At 38.2% G+C, this 21,926-nt stretch overlaps 1 protein-coding gene across 3 annotated transcripts in view; it reads left to right on the top strand.

Moving 5' to 3' along the window:
• CCSER1 (coiled-coil serine rich protein 1) overlaps positions 1-21,926 on the top strand; it is a 530,723-nt gene that overhangs the window by 68,949 nt on the left and 439,848 nt on the right. For all 3 annotated transcript variants that reach the window (XM_062493841.1, XM_062493840.1, XM_062493842.1), the window contains exon 4: positions 16,301-16,421. In XM_062493841.1, coding sequence (XP_062349825.1) covers positions 16,301-16,421 — 121 coding nt within the window. The remainder of the gene's footprint in view (positions 1-16,300; positions 16,422-21,926) is intronic.

Genomic DNA, 21,926 nt, shown 5'->3' with positions numbered 1-21,926 from the left:
CATGTCCAATTTAACTGTGATACCTTGTACGCTTAACTACTTCTACAAATCTTTAAGCTTAAGTATTTCAGAACAGTTTATTACTATGCAGAGGAATATACTTTTATATTCCTGCAAATACAGTTTCAACTACAAGCATTGATCGGAAAATGAAGGTTTGAAGGAAAGCTGTGATTCAGCTGTAAAATGCTTAAATTGAACATGTGAATTAAGGAAGAAGCAATTCACTGGCTATAAAGTGCTTGAAATACCAGAACTGAGGCCACAAGGAAAAGTTACTATAGTAAGTAGGGTTTGGTAGAAATTGGCAATTTTTAATTATTTTATTTCTCATCCTGCCTATGATTGCAGTCTAGGTACATTTGGGATAATAAGGGGTTAGATATAAATAATACTGTAAAGAGGTGATAATTCATTTCATAAAAATGGATTTGTAAGTACAGGGAATTCCTATATATAGAAATTATTATAAAAAGGCCAGAATAACAAGGTAACCTGGGAGTTTCTGTTCTGGATTGGAAGTATGTCTGTTCTCATTCATTCTTCTGTCTTTACCTGTGAGACCTTAGGAACCGAGAAGAGAAACTCATCTTTTTGTGGAAAAGATCTTGCAAAACTTAATATATTTCTATTATAGTATGGCATATGCTCAAAACTTTTTTACTCAAAACCACAAAGAAAATAACAGCACGAAATGCCAAATTCATCTCTTGCATAACTTTCTGTACCCTGATAGTATTCTTAAGTGTTAGGGAAAATTTGTTCAGCTTAATTTTCTGATATGTGCCAGAATTTGGAGAAATTGTATTTTATCCTTCTGCATCCTCATCTCCACGTCCCATCTAGCCCTTCCACCAAAATTATTTTTCCTGTGTATCTGATGCCAGTGAATTCCAAAATCTGTTGATGGGACAGTTTGTGGTCCTGAACTGTCACCTTGGACACAAGGAGTGTTTTGAAGGCAGAATAATTCTGATAGTATTTATTTGCTTTCATGTCAGTAAATCTCATCTTTACCTGCATCCTACATAATTATTTTAAAATCTTATATGACTCTGGTAATTTCAGCAGTAATTAGCAACCTGGTAAGAATGTAATTGCATCTACAAGAGACTGTGTTTTCACATGTTTAGCAGTTTCCCTAACAAGCCACACCAATGAAAACAAAAACCAAAAAAAATATTTGTCTAGAGCATTTGCAGATTTACTCATATCACTGTAAAATCAACACAAGGTAACTGAGAATTTGAATGGTAATCCCCTCTATCCAACACCTAATTAACGAAGGTTAATCAGATTCTTAATCAGCAAATCCTTCTACAAAGTGTATCTCTGCCATTGTTCCCATTAAATATTGGGGTCACGGCCCTGCTTAGTCCTTTGCATAAAACCTCCCTATGGGATATTTTTACAGTGTAAGGTCTTCATGGTACATGCACTCCCTGTATCAGGAAGGCAATGGTCCGTAGCTGAAGTCCGTAAGAAATTTAGGCATTGAAAAGATTTGAAAACCAGTTGACATTTAAGGTGTGATTGTGGTTTTTCTCTTAGTGAACCAAAGTGCTTTTTGACATTAGCAGTAACTTTACTGATCAGATACTCTTGTCAGCATGAAAATCTTAGTCAGAGGCACTAACCCAGAACCTGGAACCTTCTCTCTCTGAGCATCTCTGCAAAGTGTGGTGGGGCCCATGATCCCTTTCAGTCCTCCTTGTCCTCTGGAATTTCGGCTGCGATAAGTCTGGAGCAGTACAACACTGTACCAGGAATGTGTCTGGTAGTGTTGTAATCCCTAAACTAGAGCGTTTGAGGCTTTTGTTTTGGGTTTTTGTTTGTATTTTTTTGAAGTGTGAGTAAGCTAACACTGAGTCTCTGTGTGAGAACCTGAATTAATACACTATTCTTGAAAAAGGAAAAAAAATACTCTGTTTCTGAGTAAAAGTGATACTTGGCATTAAGCCCTTATGAAACAAAACAAAAGGATTCTTTTTTTCATGCCTTACATTGACTAGCAAATCAGGCAGGGTGTAAAGGTTTTTCTGCCTTTCCTTTCGTTGGCTATGCAAGCCAGAACTGTTTTGTTGAGATTTCAAGGCAAGAAGCTGGAGGCTGGAAGGCAATACTAAGGCAGAAGTTTCTTGAGTCATAGTTAGTTGAGACATTTACTGTGGAGCCTGTCAAGGGAACTCTTTCTCTTTCACATCAGTTCATAATTTCTTCTGTTTTATTTGTATTTGTTTAGAAGACAAACTTGTGATGTTTCATTGTCCTTTGAGAAAGTATAAAACCCCAAATTGTTGTTAGTTCCCTTGCTTTCAGTGTGTCATTAAGGCAGAACCTAGAGATTACCTAAATACATTTCTCTGTGCTAAATTTAAATTCGGTTTTGATGCATTAATTTAGAAATACTTCTTCGTTCTCTTTATATTCATGGCAAGTTGGATATTCCACAACCCAGGAAGAGAGAGCAGAGGTCAGGGTGTGTTGTGGTTGACTGTACAGTGTCTACTTGTCAGTTGAATTCCAAGGGATTGAGGAGTGCTGGCCCTTCTGTCATTCTTTACCTTTCTTGTGGGATGGGGAGAGTACATATATCCGACGTGAAGCTGCAGTGAACCCGTGCCTTACTGTGCAACCTTTGCTTCCTGCTCTATCATTAGGAATCATGACGATGTAAAGAAATCACTCCTTTATTTCATGTTTTATACTCTGACATCATTAATACTGACAGTACAGCTCTGGGAATCATTTGCTAGTTAGATTGAGCACTATTTCTGCTGTCTCAGCATTGACAGGTTGCAAAATGTTTAATGTATTACTTCATATTGCAAACACATTTCAGTAACAAATCCATTAGCAGATCTAAAAATCAAAATTGATGCTCAGAATTCAGAAGTAGGATCAATCTAAAACTTTAATTTACTGCTCTTTTTTAGCATTTTCATCTGTGGGTAGCAGTTCTGTACATAATCATTGCCATCCATAGTGCTGGAACACTGGTACAGAGGCTGACAGGGAAATGTAGTCAAATGAAACCTTGATCATGTGTTTAATCTCAGGGGATTGCAGCTATCTCATAACAGTATTTTATGCTTTATGTTCTTAACTAGGCAGTAACTCTTAACACCAAAGCCAGTAAAGAGATAGTGAATATATGAAGAAAAAGTAAAAGCATGCAGTGAGAAATCTTTGCTGAGTAGAAAATGTGTTGCCCGCTTTTTAGATGTGAATAGGTGCTTTAGCGCATTTATGCATGGCTTCTCACATCAGAGTACAGGAATTACTCGTTCAAATGCAATAAGGATAATTTAGATAGCTAATTCTCCAGCTTTTTTTATGCTGTTGAGTGTATAAAGCATCTAGCTAGTTCAAATGCCACTGGTAGATACAAATTAACAATATAGGACAATTACAAGAGGCAACATGTTTTTAAGGAAGATGATGTGTTAAGTGTGTTTCCTTCACCTTTTGAATCTTTATATTTTGAATATTTTTGTAGATTAACTGCCGTTCATAACATTTATATTTAAGTTTTTGTCAGAAGTGAAGCTTTATTTTGATTAATACATATGATATTTAAAATATTGGGTGACTTCCAAATAATCCTTGTTTTTAAATTTGAGGGCTTCTAGCAAATGTCAAGTGTTAATCTTAGGGCTGCTCTTAAATTCTAATCAGCTAAGAGCATAATTGTTCAGTAGAGAGTGAAGTAAATTACCTTCTTAAAAGCAGTGGCTTAGAGAACTGGTGGGAAGGAGGTTCCAGAATTGGTGGCCATGTGCTCCAAAATGCAAGGAAGTGCACTGCATACTGAAGATCCCATTAGTCACCCTCCCTTTGAAGAGACAAGGGTAACATTTATGCCCTGGTGTCTGGAGTATTCTTGAAGTTAGTGGGACTCCTTCCTGTGGGTGCCAGGATTTTAAATTACGTTGTGCGGGAGATGGCTGTTGACATTTGGGTGAGAATGGAACAGTGTCTTTGAGTGCTCTACATTTTAGAAAATTTGGAGTAAATTTTTTCTGATTGTCTGTGTAGGTTACAACTTTTTCTGGAGCTTGGACTTTTGCGCATGCTTGTTTCTGTGTGTCACCCTTTAGGAGCCAGCTGCATAAATATGCAGTAGGGGAGAGTCTTGTCACTTGAAAGGAAGTGATGAAGTCTGATGGGTATAGCTGAGCTTTTGTAAGGCCACATTCCCTTATATGCAGGTAAAAGATCACTCCAGAATCACTGTGGATTGGGAAAGAAGTGGTTTGTCTTAATTTTTAGGTACCTCTAGAAATCTGGTCCTCTTGCACTCTGGCAACTTTCAGCAGGATCTGTTGTACTTGGCTGGTTCCTTGGATGCCTCCAGCATGACATCTGAAGTAAAGATTGAAGATTTCTCATGGGAAAGTGGAACGTGGGGATGTGAATGTGTTGTCACTATTTAAATAGTCATTAGGCCAGATTTTGCTGGATTCACAGATGCCCAACCAGTCTTCCATATTCATGAACACTCTTCATCTGCTTTGACAAATGGCGCTATTTGAGAATTGAGCCTTCATCTTTTTGCTTCTAGTTAACCAGTTCACCTTGGGTTCAGAAATTCTGATGTTGGTGAATCCAGAGAAAGCTCCAGGTGAATCTGGCAAATTAATTTTTATCTTCAGTGGAGTGTTATTTAGTGCAAATCAGTAATGTGGGTTTTGCTCCTCTTTTCTGTGCATCTTCTCCTGGGTTAGAGCATAACGACTTTTTCTGTGGAACAGGTTTTTGAGTTACCTTCCTGCCAGCTCCTACAACATTTCCCAGTATCCTCTTCTGTATTCATAAAATTTAGAGCCCTGTTTATCACCTGGTGGAGAGCAGGCAGAAAAGCATGTAGCTCTTCACCGCTGAGGGGAGACAAGGCAAAAGCATTTAGCGCAGGTTCTAAATCATGCTTTGAATAAAACATCATACTTCTCAAAAAAACATTTATGGTATTTCCTCAAGTAAAAACAACAGTATTAGTGACTGTGCCAACGCTCAGCATTTGCAATTCCCGTGCTAATATTGTCACTGTGCACTACTGCATTCAGTTTAAAAAGTGCAGCAAATCTACCTGACCACTAAATGGCACTATTTCCTTTTCAGAGCCAAAACCAGAGGAAAGGTGTTTAAATCAAAGTTGAGGGATAATATGCAAATGCTTATTTTCTTATTATCTAGTCTCCAAATGGTTCTTTGTCACTGGAAGAAAACTGACTTATTTGTTCATTCTTTGCTTTGAATTTGGTATGACTGGTAGAATCTGAACAGAAGCTGATGAATTTGTAATGGCTTAGCTTTTGCTGCTGCATTGCTTCAAAGGTTTGTATGACTGCCTTCTGTGAAGAACTTGACCCATAACACAAAGAAAAGCAACTGAATTTCTTTGCAGCTTAAATTTTTATTTGATTCATGTTAGGAATTTGAATTGCTTTTTGGTAATTTTTTTTTTTTACTATTTAATGAGGTTAGAGCAAATCTAATACAGGCCTGGGTAGACACCACTGAATTCTTGTTATTCTGTTTGCAGCGTCAGTCTGTGTGAATGATTCATCATTGTCCTGTGGTGGTCTGCTCTCAAGTTTTTCATACATTTTCACATGGGTGGCAGTATTTGGTCATTTAACAGACATCTGCATGTTATTACCTGTGCAGAGGAAAATATTTTTTTAAGAAATTAACCCCATATAGTTTTAGATCTCATTTTCTTATACATGATTCTTCTTTCCCCCCACTGAGTTCTGTGGGACTGCAGTGTAAGTATCCATATCAGATTGGAAAATCAGGGTTAGGGGGAAATGGTTTAGATAACTTTCTTAAAGAAAACAGCCTCCAAAATGCTTCTATATTTGCTAATGCTCTTTTGCTTGCCATGACTACTTGTGTAATTAAAAACACTGGCTTAAAGATCAGTACAACTGGAGCATGTATGTCACACCCTTGAAGCGTTACTTGGAACAGCCCACTTTGGTGACCCTAACAGTGGAGACCTCAGTTCAAGTCCAGCCTCCCAAATAGCAAGGTGATTATAGTTTGCCAAGTTGTGCTATGCAACTTTAAAATATATACTTGAGAACACACGAATTAGTTTTAATCTTAATTTAAATATGTCTGTAGGCAGACAGTCACCAGTTTTGTTTAGTGTGCGTGGTTTTTTTTCTCCCCAATAATTTAATTGCTTTTAATGCTTCTGTTTGACTTCTTCTTATTTAAGGAGGTCTGGAATTTTCACCCATCCAACAGGATCACGTACAATGTAGTGTATCTTTCAGTCATCTTTTTGAGAAGTTGAAATGGTAACTGAGTTGAGCCTGACTTCAGAGTCACCGATTCCATGTTTGTATAACCAGTGCTTATGTTGGACGTTTTTGCAGTGGCAGCACACTGAGTTGCTGGTTTGCTCTGAACCAAAACTGCACTTCAGAGGCATAGTGATAGTCTGCATTCTTTCTTTCTAGGGCTGTAATCCTGCATTTGGCTCAATTTAAACAGTGTTTGTTATAATGATCTGGTTTAATGGCTCTTCAGAATTGCTGAGCTTGTCTCACATTCCTGTCATTTTGATCCCGACCATTTTTGCCAAGCACAATCTATTCCTATTTCAATGTATTTGTCTTTAAGGTAAAATGTATTGCTCTCGAAACTTGGTTGGATTTCAGGCCTTAGCAAATTTGGGGTTTTTTTAGAATAGTGGAAACTTCTAGAGAAACTGTGAAGAGGCATCAGCATAATGATTGATTGTTTTATGGCTTTTCAGAAAGATGCATATGTGTTACTTGGCATATGCTTTATCTGCAGCATAGATGTATGGCTAGAAGTCTGTACTTCTGAAAATCAATTGGAAAAAATTATGTCGTTATTTTGATCATTAATTGGAGGAACTCCTCAAATCACTTACAAACCTGGCATAGCAGTGACCTATACTCTTTGAAGTTTTGCATCAGGACTATAATATTGAACTTCTGGAAGAACCACAGGATGTGCCTGTGCCGCATGTCAGATGAGATGGTCCCAGTAGTTCCTTTTGGCCTTGAAATCTAGTAAATCATAGGCAGTGAGTACAATGAATAGCAAAATCTGCAAGCTGTGCAAATAGGCTGACTTTTAAAACTGCAGGTACATCAAGTAGTTCTCTTTCCTAGTTTTCCTTGTGGCATGGTAGGCTATGTATCATTCCACAACTGCCACTAACCTTTCTTGTCACCTAGCCAACTTGTGAACATGATTTCCCTGGTACTGCATGAAAAGCAGTGTGAACAGCCTACAAGTTGCTGTACTGATTATCTTCTGAGTCCATCTTTTGCTTTCTGTTGCAACACACCTGTGGGGAGCCTTCTCTTGGCAGCCCTTTGAACATCCAGGTGTTCTTCCTTCACACCTAGGTTTAGTGGGTGCCTGCCATAGGTGCACAAAGGAGGAAGGTGCTGTGTATTCTGTCTTATCCCATGCTTTAACATGCTCTTCCTTAAAGCCTCTCCATTTCTCCTCTTGGTTCAGAGGTGTGTCACTAGGAGCTCCTGCTGGCTAGTCCCTTTGCTGAGGGAGTACTGCCTGATCAGGCTGTGGATGATGACCGACCCATTTCCTCATTTCTCCCCTGCTTTGTGCTTACGCTGGAGCAGTCAGCTGGAGCAGTAGCCAGCTGCTTGCTTGTGCGTGCTGGTTTTCAGGTTTATTAAATAACTGCAGAGACACTTGGGCTGAATTTGCTTTCCTGTATGAATGTATCACCTTAAAGAAAGCAAAGGTATAAAATAAATGGCTTGCATTTTATAATAAATGTGAAAAATATCCTCCCTGAGAAAAGAGTGAGGTCTTCTTTGTTATGGGTCCTCTATTCGTTTCAAAGTCTGGTGTACATTTCCAATGTTTGGTATGTGAGTGACTTCTGTGAAGGCAGAAATGAATCTGGAACAGCTATCACTGACGTGCTGCTGTAGGGACTGATCACTGAGTTGCTTGTCACTGGGGTTGACAAAGGATGTCATTCTGCAGCTGAAAAAATGTACAGCTCTACCAGCACCTGTACTTGATGCTCCTGCTAGTGACTGCCAGCACAGCTGTAACAGAAAACCAAATAGCCTCACACTCCTGCTAAACAAAAATACCTGGTGAGCTTTTAGGATCGGCAAGGAAGCCTGTTGTTGCGATTTTATTTAATAATATCTCTTGAGAAGCTGTACTTTTGGAGGTTTATCTGTGTATTAATTGCTTAAGTAAATGTCTTGTGACTACAACCATTCATTATAAACCTCAATAAATTAATCTTGCTTGCCTGTCAGTCTTTATTTCAGCTAGGCCAAGAATAATAGTTGCAGCCAGGAGACTGTGCTCCTGAAAATAGTTGCTATTGAGTTTTGACAGTTTTACTTGCAGTGAGTGACAGTCGAGGATATTGTTGTTAGAGTAGTCATTCCTTCAGGGAATTGTATTATGCCTACAGAAATGCCCTGCAGGCTTTTTTATATTCCTTCTTTTAAGATTCCAGTGTCACAGTCACTCCTTTTTCTCTCCTCTTCTTGAAGGCATCACATAACATAAATAGAAACCCAAATGTGATCAAAAGCAGAACTAAAACTATTATTCTTTTCTGGGCCGAAAATGGAACTTTGAGGTAGACGGCTCTTGCGAGTGGTGGAATCCCTGTTGGGATTTCCTCCATTTCCTCCTGTAGGGAGAGAGACAAAGTTTCTGGTACCTTATGGCTATCACCAGGGCATGGCTTAATGGTTGCACCTGAAACTGGCACTTTCAGTATTACATTTTCCATTCTTGCAGGAACACTGGAGTTTTAGGCTGTTGTGTTTCCTTCCATCACCCAGGATCTGTGGTGTTTTTCTTTCTTATTACCCAGTGAGGCAGCCTTGCCAAGAATGGTAGAGGCTACCAGAAGGGGAGGTCTGGGTGAGCCACATTTCCCCCATGAACCGATCTGCAGCTGTATTCTCTGGTAAATTAATTTAATGAATTTAACCTGTTGTCTTCAAAGCTTCTTTGGGAATAAACAGATGTTGTTGTTTGGCCCACATGGTGATTAGCACCATGCATTCTAGACCAAATGACTAAGCTTCCACTTTTTATTCTAATAGATACTCACACTGTTCAGTTATGAGACTTCCTGGAATTTGGCAGAATTAGATATGATTGGTGGGAATCAGATCATTAGTCTTTCATTGTAACCTTTCCCTCACACAGTTGTGTATTTATGCACACAGTTCTTACTCATACTTCACAGAACAAGTCATAGACTAGAGGGCTAAAAATACAAGTCTGTGACATCATCCTGACTGATAGTGTTGCCAAAAGCTAATGAAAGTTAGTCCTCATTTTAAAAGTTCTATTATTAACACTAAACCAGTGTTTTTGGACATTGAGAAGCAGTATCTACCTACTGGATACAGAATGTGCCTTTTTTTTTAAAGGCTGTTTTTTCAATACCTGTGTTCCCTGCTTGGAACAATATTTGCTTTAAGTAGTTTGCTGTGAATAAGAAAGTATCTCAGAAGCAGCCTCAAGCACAAATAGATATACTTAGAATGTTTTAGGTGTTGAGTAGTTAGAGGTGAAAAACGAACCCACTTATTTTTCAGTAAATGCAGTTACAGTTTCTCTTGGCTTTGCTACAGTGATCCATCATTGCAGGAACTGCAACAAGGAATGGTTTGTTGTGGAGAAGTCGGCAGGGTGACCAGAGCTATGGAACACGTTTTAAACAGGAGCAAAAGCAGATAATGCAGCCTGTAAAAGAAATGGCTGGCTAGGTATCCAAGAAAAGTCTGTAAAATCCAGAGTGGAAGGTGAAGGGGGAATTGTGCATTGTCTTCACAAAGACTAAAACTGGGGTTTGAAACAAGCTGGTGGCAAGTTTAAAGTGGACTGATAGGAATATTTCTTCACATAACTTACATTCAACTTTGGAAGTCTACAGGGTATTGTGGATGCTACAAGTTCACTCAGGAACATAAGTAACTGAACAAATTCATAAAATCCCTGAGGGATTAGTCAATATAGGCGCAACCACATTGTAGAAGAAAGTCTGCAAGTCACTGTAAGCTGGGGCAGGCTGCTTGAGAAGACTGATCAGGAGTTAAAGTGCTACCCTGTGGCATCTTTCTGCCTCAGGAGAAACCAAACTGCAGTCATTTTCTCAATACAGTGGAGTTAACAGAAAATATGCAAGAAGTGGGTCATCAGTTTTGTCATTACCTATGTGATTATTTTAGGAATTGGTGTTTCCATCTCTTACCATGGCTGCAGGGTTGGTCTGTAGGTGATCAGGCATACCCTTTCATTCAGCATTCCATTATGCATGAACAGTGAAAAATTGCAGTTTAATTAATTATGCATGGAGTACAAGTCACCAGACCTAAATTTCACTTGTGGCTCTTGCTGTATTGTCACAGTGGCTTGTGACAACAAACAAACTTAGGACACAAAAGCAAGGGTGCAGATAATCACTGCAGAACTGCTGGTGTGTGAGAGGAATTCCCTGGCTCCTGCTTAATATGCTGCATTTTGTACCCTTCATGTTTGTGTGCCAGTGTAGATAGCACAAAGCAGATATGCGAGTGCAGCCTTTGTATAAAAGAGCCATGAAACATAAGAACCTGATAGAAAGTAATTCATTTGCCCATAATGGGCCTGTAATTGTTGCTATTACAAAATTTCTGATTGTGACTGTGTTTAAGAACCAGGCCTGTGGTTTTATTGCAAAATTATTACAGCATACCCTTTGGGGACTGTGGGCATATACACTCATTCTCTTAAGTATTCACTTGGCCAATACTGTGAAATGTAGCTGTTTCTAGGGAACAAGAGGCCCTAGAATAACTGTTGAACTAATAAAAAATAGAGGTCCATTTACTTTCCTTTTTCTCCAAAGACCATCATCAAATCTAGGATCAAGCAGCAGGAAAAATATGCATTTTAATTATTATTTTTTTAATATTGAGTTTTTTTAATATAAGTAGATGGACAAAAATAGCTTTCACATAAAGTACCTTGACCTTTTGTGTTGCTTTAAAGAGACTGAAAGCCTCCTTAGGCTTTAGGGTTTAATAATAAAGTAGTAAAATACTTTTTTGTGCTTCTGGAGCTGAGAAGGAGATGATGGAACTGAATTTATACACTTGATTTTGCTCAAGTGTTTCATGCAGGTGATGTTTGGCATTAATGGAGAGGCAAGTCAGAATGCTGGTTCTTTTCTGAGTTCTGGGAGTGTCCCAGGACTATCCGAGGCCATATTTGATATGCAGGTATCAGGAGGGGATTAACATGGTGGTTAGTCACAGTTCTTCCAGGACATACTGGAATTAATAGACTGGATTTCAAGATCCTCTCTTATATGCTGTTTCTAATGTCAGCAGCTGTTCTGGCTAAATAACTTGAGTTCCATGTTGTAAATGTTCTTTTTCTTTCCTCAGCTCTTCACTTGTTCCACTATACTGAAGGAATTTACAGTGTATCCACTCTTCCTTTTTGGTTGGTTGGTGTGTTTGTGGTTTGGGTTTAGTTAGTTTTAGCAAAAGCTCTGTTTTAAGTGTAACAGTTCTTTGTCCTGAATTGCCCTTGTCTGAAGAACCTGGATAGGGATTACATATTTTGCAGCTCTTGCTTGTCCTTTGCTTAGAGCACCTCAGAGGGTGACTCATTTCTTGATCCTTTTCATGTCAGAGAGGTATTTAGAAAACTGTGTGCCAAAATGTTCTCAAAAGTGCCTGCAATGAGAATTTGTGTTCCATAGTTATTAAAATATAATGTCTGTCCTTTGGTAGTAAAAGGGATGTGGGATTGGATACTTGGGATCCAGATGTTGCTTCCTCATGCTCTAATCCCCTGTCTCCTACAGTGGAAGCTGACTGATTTTTTCAGTGTAAAGCATTTAGTGCCTTCCATGCTTCTGGCTGCTTGCCTAGTTTTTTGCCAAAGCAGAAGGATTTTTGGTATAAAACAGCATCTGTTTCCAGATTTGATCTGTCTCTTGAATGATGGGAGATGATAATTTAAAACTTCATAGGTATAAATGTGAATACTTTGGATTGTCAGGATAAGTGGCCACCTTTTTGAAATCCAGAAATACTTCACTGTTTTTGTGTCCCTGTGGCATGATTCCCTCATGCTTCATTGCACACTGCATATGAACATTTCCCTTTTGTTTTCTCTAAGCAGGTAGTACTTGCTGCTAATTTCATCTTGCATCTTGTGTCAAGGGAGACTTTTTTTTGATAGCAAGCAGTGATAAGCAGATTTCCTTTCTCCTCAATTAAAAAAAAAAAGGGGGGGGGGGGTAAAGTGTGTACAATTAAATGTTTGAAATGGATGATGTAAGTGACATCCCTAGGGCTTAAAACCCTTCTTATTCTCTGGAGAAATACATTCTGTTCAATAGCTGTTGGAGGCCTCCTACTGTCCTAAAATTTAGGGAATTAAAAAACTTTCACTGGTTGGTTCAAATTAGAAGAAAAATGTTTAATTAGTCATTCTTATTATTCTTGAAAGAAACAGTAAAGAAAAAAAAAAAACAACTAATGTTTTTCTTCTCCAGATGTAAAGACCTGTTTTGATAGTGAATGATGTTCAGGGACTGCCTAAACCAGCTGGGGTAAATTCAAGCCAGCATTCCTAGTGATAAATATATGGGGTACTTTTAAAACACTTGGCGATGGAAGAAAACAAACTGCATGCATCATTAAACTGAAGGATCTGGGGAGAAACCTTGCAGCTTCAAAAGTAGTACAAACCTTTTATAATAGTAGTCTATGAAGTTAAAACAGTTTGTTTTCCCTTTCTGTAGAGTTCTCCTTTACATGACTTGTAATTTGTAGGTAGTGCCTTTTGTATGGCTAAGAAAAATAAGTTTCTTTAATGACAACACATAGATGTTCCTCCAGTTGTGTTATTTCACTACAATTATTAGCTTGTTCATGTAATGGTTGAATTGTGAATAAAGGACTGAAAAATACTGTCTCACTTGCATGCAACTTGCTCTTTTTTTTTTTAACCCTGTAGGTATTCAGTATGTAACACATTCTGAGATACTAGATGTTGGTTTCTTAAAGAAACCTCTACAGGTAGTACAAAATGAGCTGATTTTTCCTCTTGTTGTTGGTAACTTGTACAGTTTTTTCCACCATTCTGCATGTATGCATCAGGAATGATGTAGTAGGCTCAGACAGCTGATTACATTGATGGCTTCGCCAAACACTAACTCAGATGACTGAAAATTCTGCTTTCCTTACCAATTCATAGGGGAATGCTAAACATTTCTAAACTCTTGCTGGATGTTAAGGAGCAAGTTAGATACATGAGAGGATTTAGGATTAAAAGGAGTGATCTCTTAGAGTAATTGTTTTTCTGATGTTTGTGATGTTTTGAGGATCAAACAGATTTTGAGTCATAAAGACTACAGCATGTAGACATCATGAATAGTCTTTTTTGGGGTGATGCAGGCCACTTGTAGATTAAAAAATGAAGTTGTAGAAATGAAGCTACACTTAAGAGTTGAGTTTGAATTGTAAAATGCAAACAGTCTTAAGTAAAACAATGCCCATCCCCATCAGTGTTAAAGTTGAGAGTTCATGTTCAAGCACATTCTCATTATTTGAATGCAAGTTATGAACAGATAGTAAGAGCATACACTCCAGTAGGTGAAAATTACTTGCTGCTGTGCCACCACTATTTCATAACATTTTAGTCAAGTCATTATGAGACAGTAAAATTAGGACTGTGCACAGAGAGTTGAGATAAAAGGAGGAATTGTAGTGATTTTCAAAAGCGAGACTGAAGGGTATTGCTGTCTAGAATGGGGGAGGGATAATACATTCCATGAGCTCCAGTCACTGGGTGACCACTGTGTTTGTCTTCAGCTGTAATTTAGGGGATTATAAACTCCTGTATAGCATTAATTATTAAACAACAACAATTTCACAGTTTTATTCCTTTATGAAATTCCTGTAAGGAGTGGGAGACTTGCAGTGTCTTCTCTCTTACTCGTGATTCCCTCTTTTATCTTTGTAACTGCTCTGATGGACAGTGCCTGAACTAGGGCAAACCCTCCCCTGTGATGCTTGTCACCAGACCTTTTACAAATGCTAAAGTAATAACTTTATATTCTAGTAGTAAGACGGGTCTTCTGAAGAAAAATATGTGTTTGCTTCATCCTTTATGTTCCCTGTTTTATCAGTGTTTCTGGTTAAGATTCAGGTACTGAATATCAGTGGTGCACTATGACAAGCCTATTTTTTTGCAATTCTTTGACTGTAAATAAAGAGACAAGGAGACATAAATATTCTTCTTTGCACATACTCAGTACCTGGTTGCAATAAGAAAATACTGTTTTGTAAATTACTTGATGCCTACCAAGGAGAATTACGCTAGTAGATGGTCTGCTGGTAGTACGTAATACAGTAAGATGTAAAATCACCTCAAATTCCATTTTTTCTTATGTTGTCTATTTCATTCAGTGTATTTTGCATTAGTTTCATCATAATCTGTTTTGCAACAAGGTGTAACATAAATCCTGCTTGTATGCAGGAACTTTATAGCAAGTTTTCTTTGTGTATGACCATCTTTTGGAGGTGTGTGTCTGTGATAGTGACAAAGTACTGAGTAATGCTGGTTCCAAAGAAAAAAGGAAGGTAAGGCTTCAGTACTGGGCGTCTTGGGTGGCTTAGTCACTTACCACAGTGTGCACATCAATATTTAAAACACAAGCATAAACAATGCTGGACAACATCAGATCAATTGAATGCAATAATAAGCACTCCCTGAAGGGTTTCCTGGTAGAGCTGCCTGTGCTCCAGCCATTTGTGCTGCTTGCTGAATGGCTCAGAACTGCTCAGAAAGCAAAAAAACACCGTTGTAGAAATATCCAGCCCTGACCTGACCTGTTCCTGGTAGTGTTTCAGGGTGTTTGTGAAGCACCAGTGTGTCCTGTTGGTGTGTGCTGGGTTTGGGCTGAAGGCAGTTCGTGCCCTTGGGGTAAAATGGCACAATTAGCTGTTCTTGATCCAGTCAGGTCAATATGGGTAACATTTTACTCCAGTTTTGCTTCTTTTGGAAGGGAAACATAGGCTATGCCAAAGGTACGTTGTCCGTGGGCAATAAGGAGGCACGTGGTTGTGGAGAACAGAATGATAATAAATAAATGTCACAGTTCGGTGTTCCCAGCTGTACCAGTCTTGCATAAATGTGTACTTGTGAAATGTGTTCTTTCTGGTTTTGAACTGCTGAAAATTGGGCACAGTCATTCTGGTTTCACAGGCTGTGTTATTGGATCTGTGGGCATGTGTTCATTCTGTGAAATAGTTCTGAATGTTATAAAATACTGTGTGTCTTTTCTGTTTAAACATAGACCACCACACTTCTTGCTTATATGTAATTCACAAAGTACCAAATGTAAGATAAGAAGCTGACATGCTTTGTTCAATGAAACTAACTCTTAATTCCAGATTTCATTTTTTTTAGAAAGATATACCTTGGCTATAAATCTATAGCTTCAAAATCAGTAGAAGTGGTTACTGCTAAAAGCTAAATTACTAGTGAGGCTTAAAATTTAGAATTTAAGAGTGTTTATGACTTGTAGCATATATAATTGTCTGTTCAGAGGTCAGAAACTTTTAGATATTAATTTATTTGTGCTAATTGAGCCAAATGCTCAGCTCAAATGTGCAGTCATTCTTCTAGCTCTAAATACTAAGTTGTAACATTTAGCACAGTAATACAGATCTAATTTTTATTAAAAGAACACATGAGTCAATATATCACATATAACTTCTAGACTGCTTGGATTTGACCTTTTTGAAGTAAAGTGAGTCATAACAGTTAAAGGTGAAAAATAGATTACTAATTAGATTTTATTAAATCTATTTTTCTTGCAGTGTCTGAAACTTTTGAAGGTGGGAGGTTTGGCTCGAAACCACCCGTTATTTTCACCCTTATTTTCAGTCTGTTATGAAAAAGAACTAAGAAGTGAATCATATTGTGATGTCATTTATGAAATATAAGTCCTTTTAGGACTCAGACACACCAGTGAGCTGGAGCAGACTGACAGCAGATCTTGTGCTAGGTAAAACTTAGTGAATGATAAGTCAGTGGCAAAAAAAGTGCAAAGTTAGGAATTGTGAAAAACAATGGCATTTTCATTGCAGGTGACCACAGTGAAGCCTGATTAATTGTCTGCATTTGTGTTCATCACAGTATGAATCGATTTTTTTCTTTTCTTTTTTTTTCCTTTCAAGTGCAAACTGAGTTCACTGTTTAACACTGACACTTCTTATCTTTACAGTGTGCCGGGAAGACTCCTACCAGTCAATAGTGTCATGTGCTGCTGTTGTACTCACCCCTGTAGAGGCGACAGTGGATACAAAGAAAAAAGAACAAATGATAATGCCTGATGTGTCCAAACAGTGAGTTATTCAAATACCATGATCTTTTACCAGTGCTGTTTAAACACCAGGCCAGATTCCTTCTCATGGATATGCATGTACACCCTCCTTTCTCTTTCATCAGGGCTTTCATAGGTGTTTCCAAAAGTAGAAACTGGCCTGAGGCTGATCTGCTGCTCTTGTTCATTAGCCTACATTTTTACAGACTTTTGGTAATGACATATATAGAGGGAATGAGCCTTTATGTGACAAGAAATGACTTTTAATCGGGTTTGATAGGTGATTCTTTTTGTTTAAATAGTCCTTTCATTCTTGCAAGTAGTTGATTTTTGTAAAGAAGGTGATTTGTAAATGCTCAGCTCATCTAATATTTTTCAGTATTTTCCAGTGACCATTTTACATCTGTGATACAAGATATAATGGCATCTTCAAAAGTGTGGTAGTGTGTTCTTCCAGGGCAATTCTGCTTACTTCATTAAAATGTGTTTTGATATCTTGCATTAGATGAAAATCATCACCACTGAGTGTGCTGTAACATTTGCCTTGCAATATGACGCAGAATGATTATTTCTTAATGATTGAGTTATTGGAGAATAAAAGTAATTTTGTTTTCATGAAAAGAAAGAAAACACAATTTGTAAGGCTTTATCACAACACAAACTTGAGGTCTGTGCCTTTGAACATGTGAAAGGTATTTAAAAACATGACAATGGATAACATCATTCCTGTACTTACCATTTATGTTTAGTTTTCTGCTTCTCTTGGTATGTACAAGTTTACCTTTAAAATGTCTGTGGAATCCTGGCTTGCATGCCTATTACTGTAGGAAAATTGAAACATCCCTTCAGACCCCCAAAATCCCTTAAACATCCAAAACACCACTGGTGGATTAGAGTAGATTAGATGGGTTGTGATCTTGCTACAAATTTATGACTTAAGTCTACCTGGCTGTGGTATCTTTTTCAATGTGGTGATAAATCCATCTCATCTAGACTGCCTGTACTTAAAACATAGCACAGTATGTTACCTTTTGTCTAGGTATTACTGCAATGGCCTTATGTTTGAAATGCTGTGAGCATCTAATTGTTGTAGTGCTTCCATTGTGTGGCTCTCTGAATACCAAGAGATTGGAAAAGCAATGGGCTGTAAAATATTGTGCTGAAATCCAGAATAATCTTTCTGATTAGTTCAAAGAAGCATAGAACATTTTTTCTTGTCTTCTCTGAGAGTGAAACCTGCACTGTTGTTTGATTAGATTTTTCATCTACTATAATGAGATTCAGCATTTAATATTCCCTTATGAATTCAGAGTAGGAAAGTCTGGTGTCTGTTTAGCATGTGCTGAATGAAGCCACCTCGCAGATTTTTGGCATGTTTGGGTTTTTATTGTTTTACAACCTGTTTCTTGTTATCTTCTAAGGACACAGGCATAACTTTTCCTGAGCACTCAGAGATCTCAGAAACATGCTCTAACCTCTGCTACTCTTCCAATACTCATGTTTAGAAATGCAGCCTGTGGCTCTGGAATTCTTTAAATGAGAAAGAAGATTGTGCTTAAACAGATTAAGTGTATTTCAACTTCCCCATATGAAACTGTATCAGTGTGGAAGCACCTTTAAGCAAGTGTTTCTGACAAGTATATTTGAAAGTAAACAGAACCATCTTGCTGAAAAAGGTTTGCGACTGGAATTTGGTTTTGTAGAAACCTTCAAAGTAATTGTAGGGAGGTGAAAGTGTGCAGCTTCAGAAAAGTCTCCAGTGTTATGAATGAAATATCAGCATACTGATCTTGCTTTCTACATGCAGATAGTTTTCTTCATATCCAGTTAATGGAAGCAGAACAGATCCTCCTTCCTGTGTCTAAGTATCCCAGCGTCATCTGTCTCCAATCTAAATGTGCTCTTGGCATTTGTTGAATTCCGTGGACTGGAATGCAGAAGTCTGTGTATGAGCTGGTCTGCATGTGTGGATTATAGTTACTGTTACTCAATTCCTGTTGAAAACAACATTGCTGCTTTGAGTTTTACACTTACCTTTGCGTACCTGTGTGGTTTTGACTTGCACATCCAAAAATTGTGTGTATCACAGAGGGCTGAGCCATCAAGGTCCTGCAGTGAGACTTTTCTGCCTTCAGACCCTACAGGGACAGTATGTTTAGAATAACTAATGCTTTCTAAAGCTATGTAAGAAAGTGTGTAATCCGAACCAGATAAAATGCATATTAATGATAGTAAAATGTTAAACAGTTATGAGTAACTAAAAATAATTATCTTGTACGCCACAGTAAAATTACACCCAAGACATTTGGGACATAAGAAGCTGTGAAGACTGGCCAGAAAAAAAACAAAAACACACCTTTTAATGCTGCTTGTATAATATTTGATGAATTATGTTATTTTGTTTTAGAAGGAAACTGTTTAGTGGCTTTAAATAATGTATTTGCTTCATGTATTTTTTTTTTTGTAAGCAGCAAATCTTAATGAGACTTAAGTCTCTGTGATTAGATCTTATCAGGATTGCAGGAGCAAAGGGCCATTTCTTTTTTCCCCACTTTATTTTTTCTTGGAAGCCCAAACCATTTAATCAGGGAGTAATTTCATAGTGGTACCCAGGTAATTGCTGACTCGTTGCTTGTGCACTGGGCAAAGTCCCTACCTCGGTTTTCACCAGGAATGGATTTGGCAAGAGGAAAAGTGAGCCTTTGTGTTATTTGTCTTTCCACTCCAGAGCAGGCACTGAGGTAGAGAAACACATGGTCAGTGTGAGGTTAGGGTGAAAAACAGGAAATGTGAGGCTCTGCCTTATTTTGTCTTCTCAGCCCTCCACTTTATCTAGGATGTTGCATTAGCTTTACTATATTTTGTAGAAATACAAGACTTAAGAACCTCTTACTGTCTTAATAGTTCAAGTTATCAAGGCTTCTTTGTGTTGCCATAGTGATGCATCAGTCAGTTGTTCTCAGAGGTGCCCAGATGCTAAAGCAATTGGAACATTTTGAACAGTGAGTTCTGCTCAGAGAGTTGTAATTTTGGTCCTTCCTATCTGATCTTGAATATAAATAAACCAGCTGCTGGCACAGAGCAATGGCATGAGGAATCCTCACTTCTATTTCAAGTTCTTACAAGGCAGCATGGGAGAGGAAGCGTGGCCCAGGGAACTGTATGTTATCCCTTAAATCAACTAGCTTCAGCTTCACTGGGCAAACTCTTGGCTGAAAGGTCAGCCTACCAGGGGCAGTGTGGAAAAAGAAATGTTTAAAGACACTGAGTCCTGGAGCAGACACTGTTCTGCTACTGTGTGACATTCACAGGTAAACGTAGAAAACTATTCCTGTGCTACTAGTACATGAAAAAAGTATAGTGAAATTCAAGTGCACCATTTTTAAATCAGATTTAACGTTAAGTTGATAGTTGTCCTTCATTTGATGCATTTCTTTAGATATGACTGCTCTGCAGTTTAGAATAGTGATGGCAACATGCAACCCTCTGAGCTGGCTAACTGAAAGGTGGTTTGTACATTACTACTTTAGCTGCTGTCTTATTTCTGATTTTGATTTTTACTTAAAGATGTTCTTTGTTAAAGTGTGCTTGTTGTGTCGTGAAGCAGACACAGTAATTTGACAACTCTTTTTCATGTCAGAAATATTTTCATGAGTTTTAGGAGAAATTTACAGATGAAAATGCTAGAAAAATGATAGGATGAGTGGTAATGTTTTTAAACTGAAAGAAGGTAAATTCAGACTGGATCTAAGGAAGAAGGCTTTTAGAGTGAGGGTGGTGAAATACTGGAACAGGTTGTCTGGAGAAGTTGTGGATTCCCCACCCCTGGAAACATCCAAGGGGTGTTGGATGGGGCTCTGAGCAACCTGATCTAGTTGTAGGGGTCCCTGCTTATAGCAGGAGGATTGGATAAGATGGCTTTTAAAGGTCCCTTCCAACTCAAATGTATTCTGTGATTTTATTTATGATTGTAAATGCCACAGATCATTTGACAGCTCTTCAGACTTTTCTTGTAAACACCTGAGTGAGCCTCTATAGTGAGTCTTTCCAATATTCTGTCTGTGCCAAAGCTGTTCCACTTGGACCTTGCAACTCTACTGACCTGAGCAAGATTCTTAAGTGCGAGTTCAAGTACACAAGAAAGCTTCCTGAAATCACATTGACTACCTGGGTGCCTGCTAATGGAATCAGGGTGCTGAGGGGGAGAGTTTCAGCTGAAATGCTGTTCCTTTTAGTGCAGATGCTAGACCAGGACTTTGGTACCAATACAGATTGGAATCTTGGAAGATTTTGGTGCATATATAGACTAAATTTCTTAGCTGCAGTAAGCATATTCCAAAATTTAGGAATTTTCCTTTTTCTCCTCTCTGAGTTTCAAGTTGTAGATATATAATTGTTACATCAGAAAACTGGTAATCTTTTTTTTGACTCTTGCAGCCTTGTCTAATTGCTTTTCGAAGAAGTTCAAACCAGGCTGATTATGTATTATTCTTCACTTATTTAGGTCTGAATTTTTTTTTTTTTTTTTTTCCCCTTTTGATTTCTTGTAAATCCCATGGAAGATTTTTTTTTCTCCCCCTCAAATGAACAGTGATGTTATTTTACCTCTGTAATTTTTGATGATCCTGTTACAATTCTGTTACTGAGAGATGCTGTTACTGCCTGAATTAAGTTGTAAACAAGGGGTTGAGGTGATACCAGCAATAGGTGTGCAAGCAGTTGCTGCTCCACAGTTTGCCAAAATGGGAACCCTTGTCTGGATGCATTATCCAGGATGTGCCAGGCCTAGGGCCAGGCCATCCTGCCACTCCATCCTGTACTTATCCCAAGGCAAAGTCCTTCTGTGGTCTTAAAATCACATTTGCCTGTCTCAAATACTGTTTAAGTCTTTACAGCCCCTCACTGGTGATGTGAAGTGTGGTCTCTAAAGCAGCCAGGCTGTGTCAAGCAGTGGAACAGGAATGCATTTCAGACTTGTTTGGAAAAGCAGATGAAAGATGGTTGTACTCTTTCTGTTTCTGGATGACTGGGACAATGGGCTGTGGAAGCATGTGTCACTCTTTGGGTGAGAGAATGCAGAGAGAACAGGGATGCCCAGTGTTGCTCTGGAATGACCATACTTTGAAAGCCATACTTCAGCTGAGCTGAAAAACCTGAGACATCAGCTGGATTGCAGTATACTCTCCACCATTGCCTTTTAGTGATAATAGGTTTGAGAGATAGCATTTATATCCTTTCTTTAAAGCAGATACTTTGAAATGGAGTAAACATAAGCAATGTGTTTATCATCTCAGTGGTCTACTTTTACATTCTTTTACCAGTTTTGCTAGTTAGTCTTTAAGCTCTATTTAGCGACTTCAGGGGGAGCTGAAAATTTCTCTTTTCTGTGTTGTCTGTCACATGGTCTCTTTGTACATCCTGTATTGCTTTTTGCACATGATGGGAAAATAAGTTATTTTGCTGTACTCATGTCTTCTTTGAAATAGGAAGCTTTTCAGCAAATTGTAAAAATACAGTGTTTACACTT

This window comes from Cinclus cinclus, chromosome 5 (genome assembly GCF_963662255.1).
Source record: "Cinclus cinclus chromosome 5, bCinCin1.1, whole genome shotgun sequence".
Lineage (NCBI taxonomy): Eukaryota > Metazoa > Chordata > Aves > Passeriformes > Cinclidae > Cinclus > Cinclus cinclus.
The sequence above is the reverse complement of the archived record's forward strand: the minus strand, read 5'-3'. Positions and strand labels throughout refer to the sequence as shown.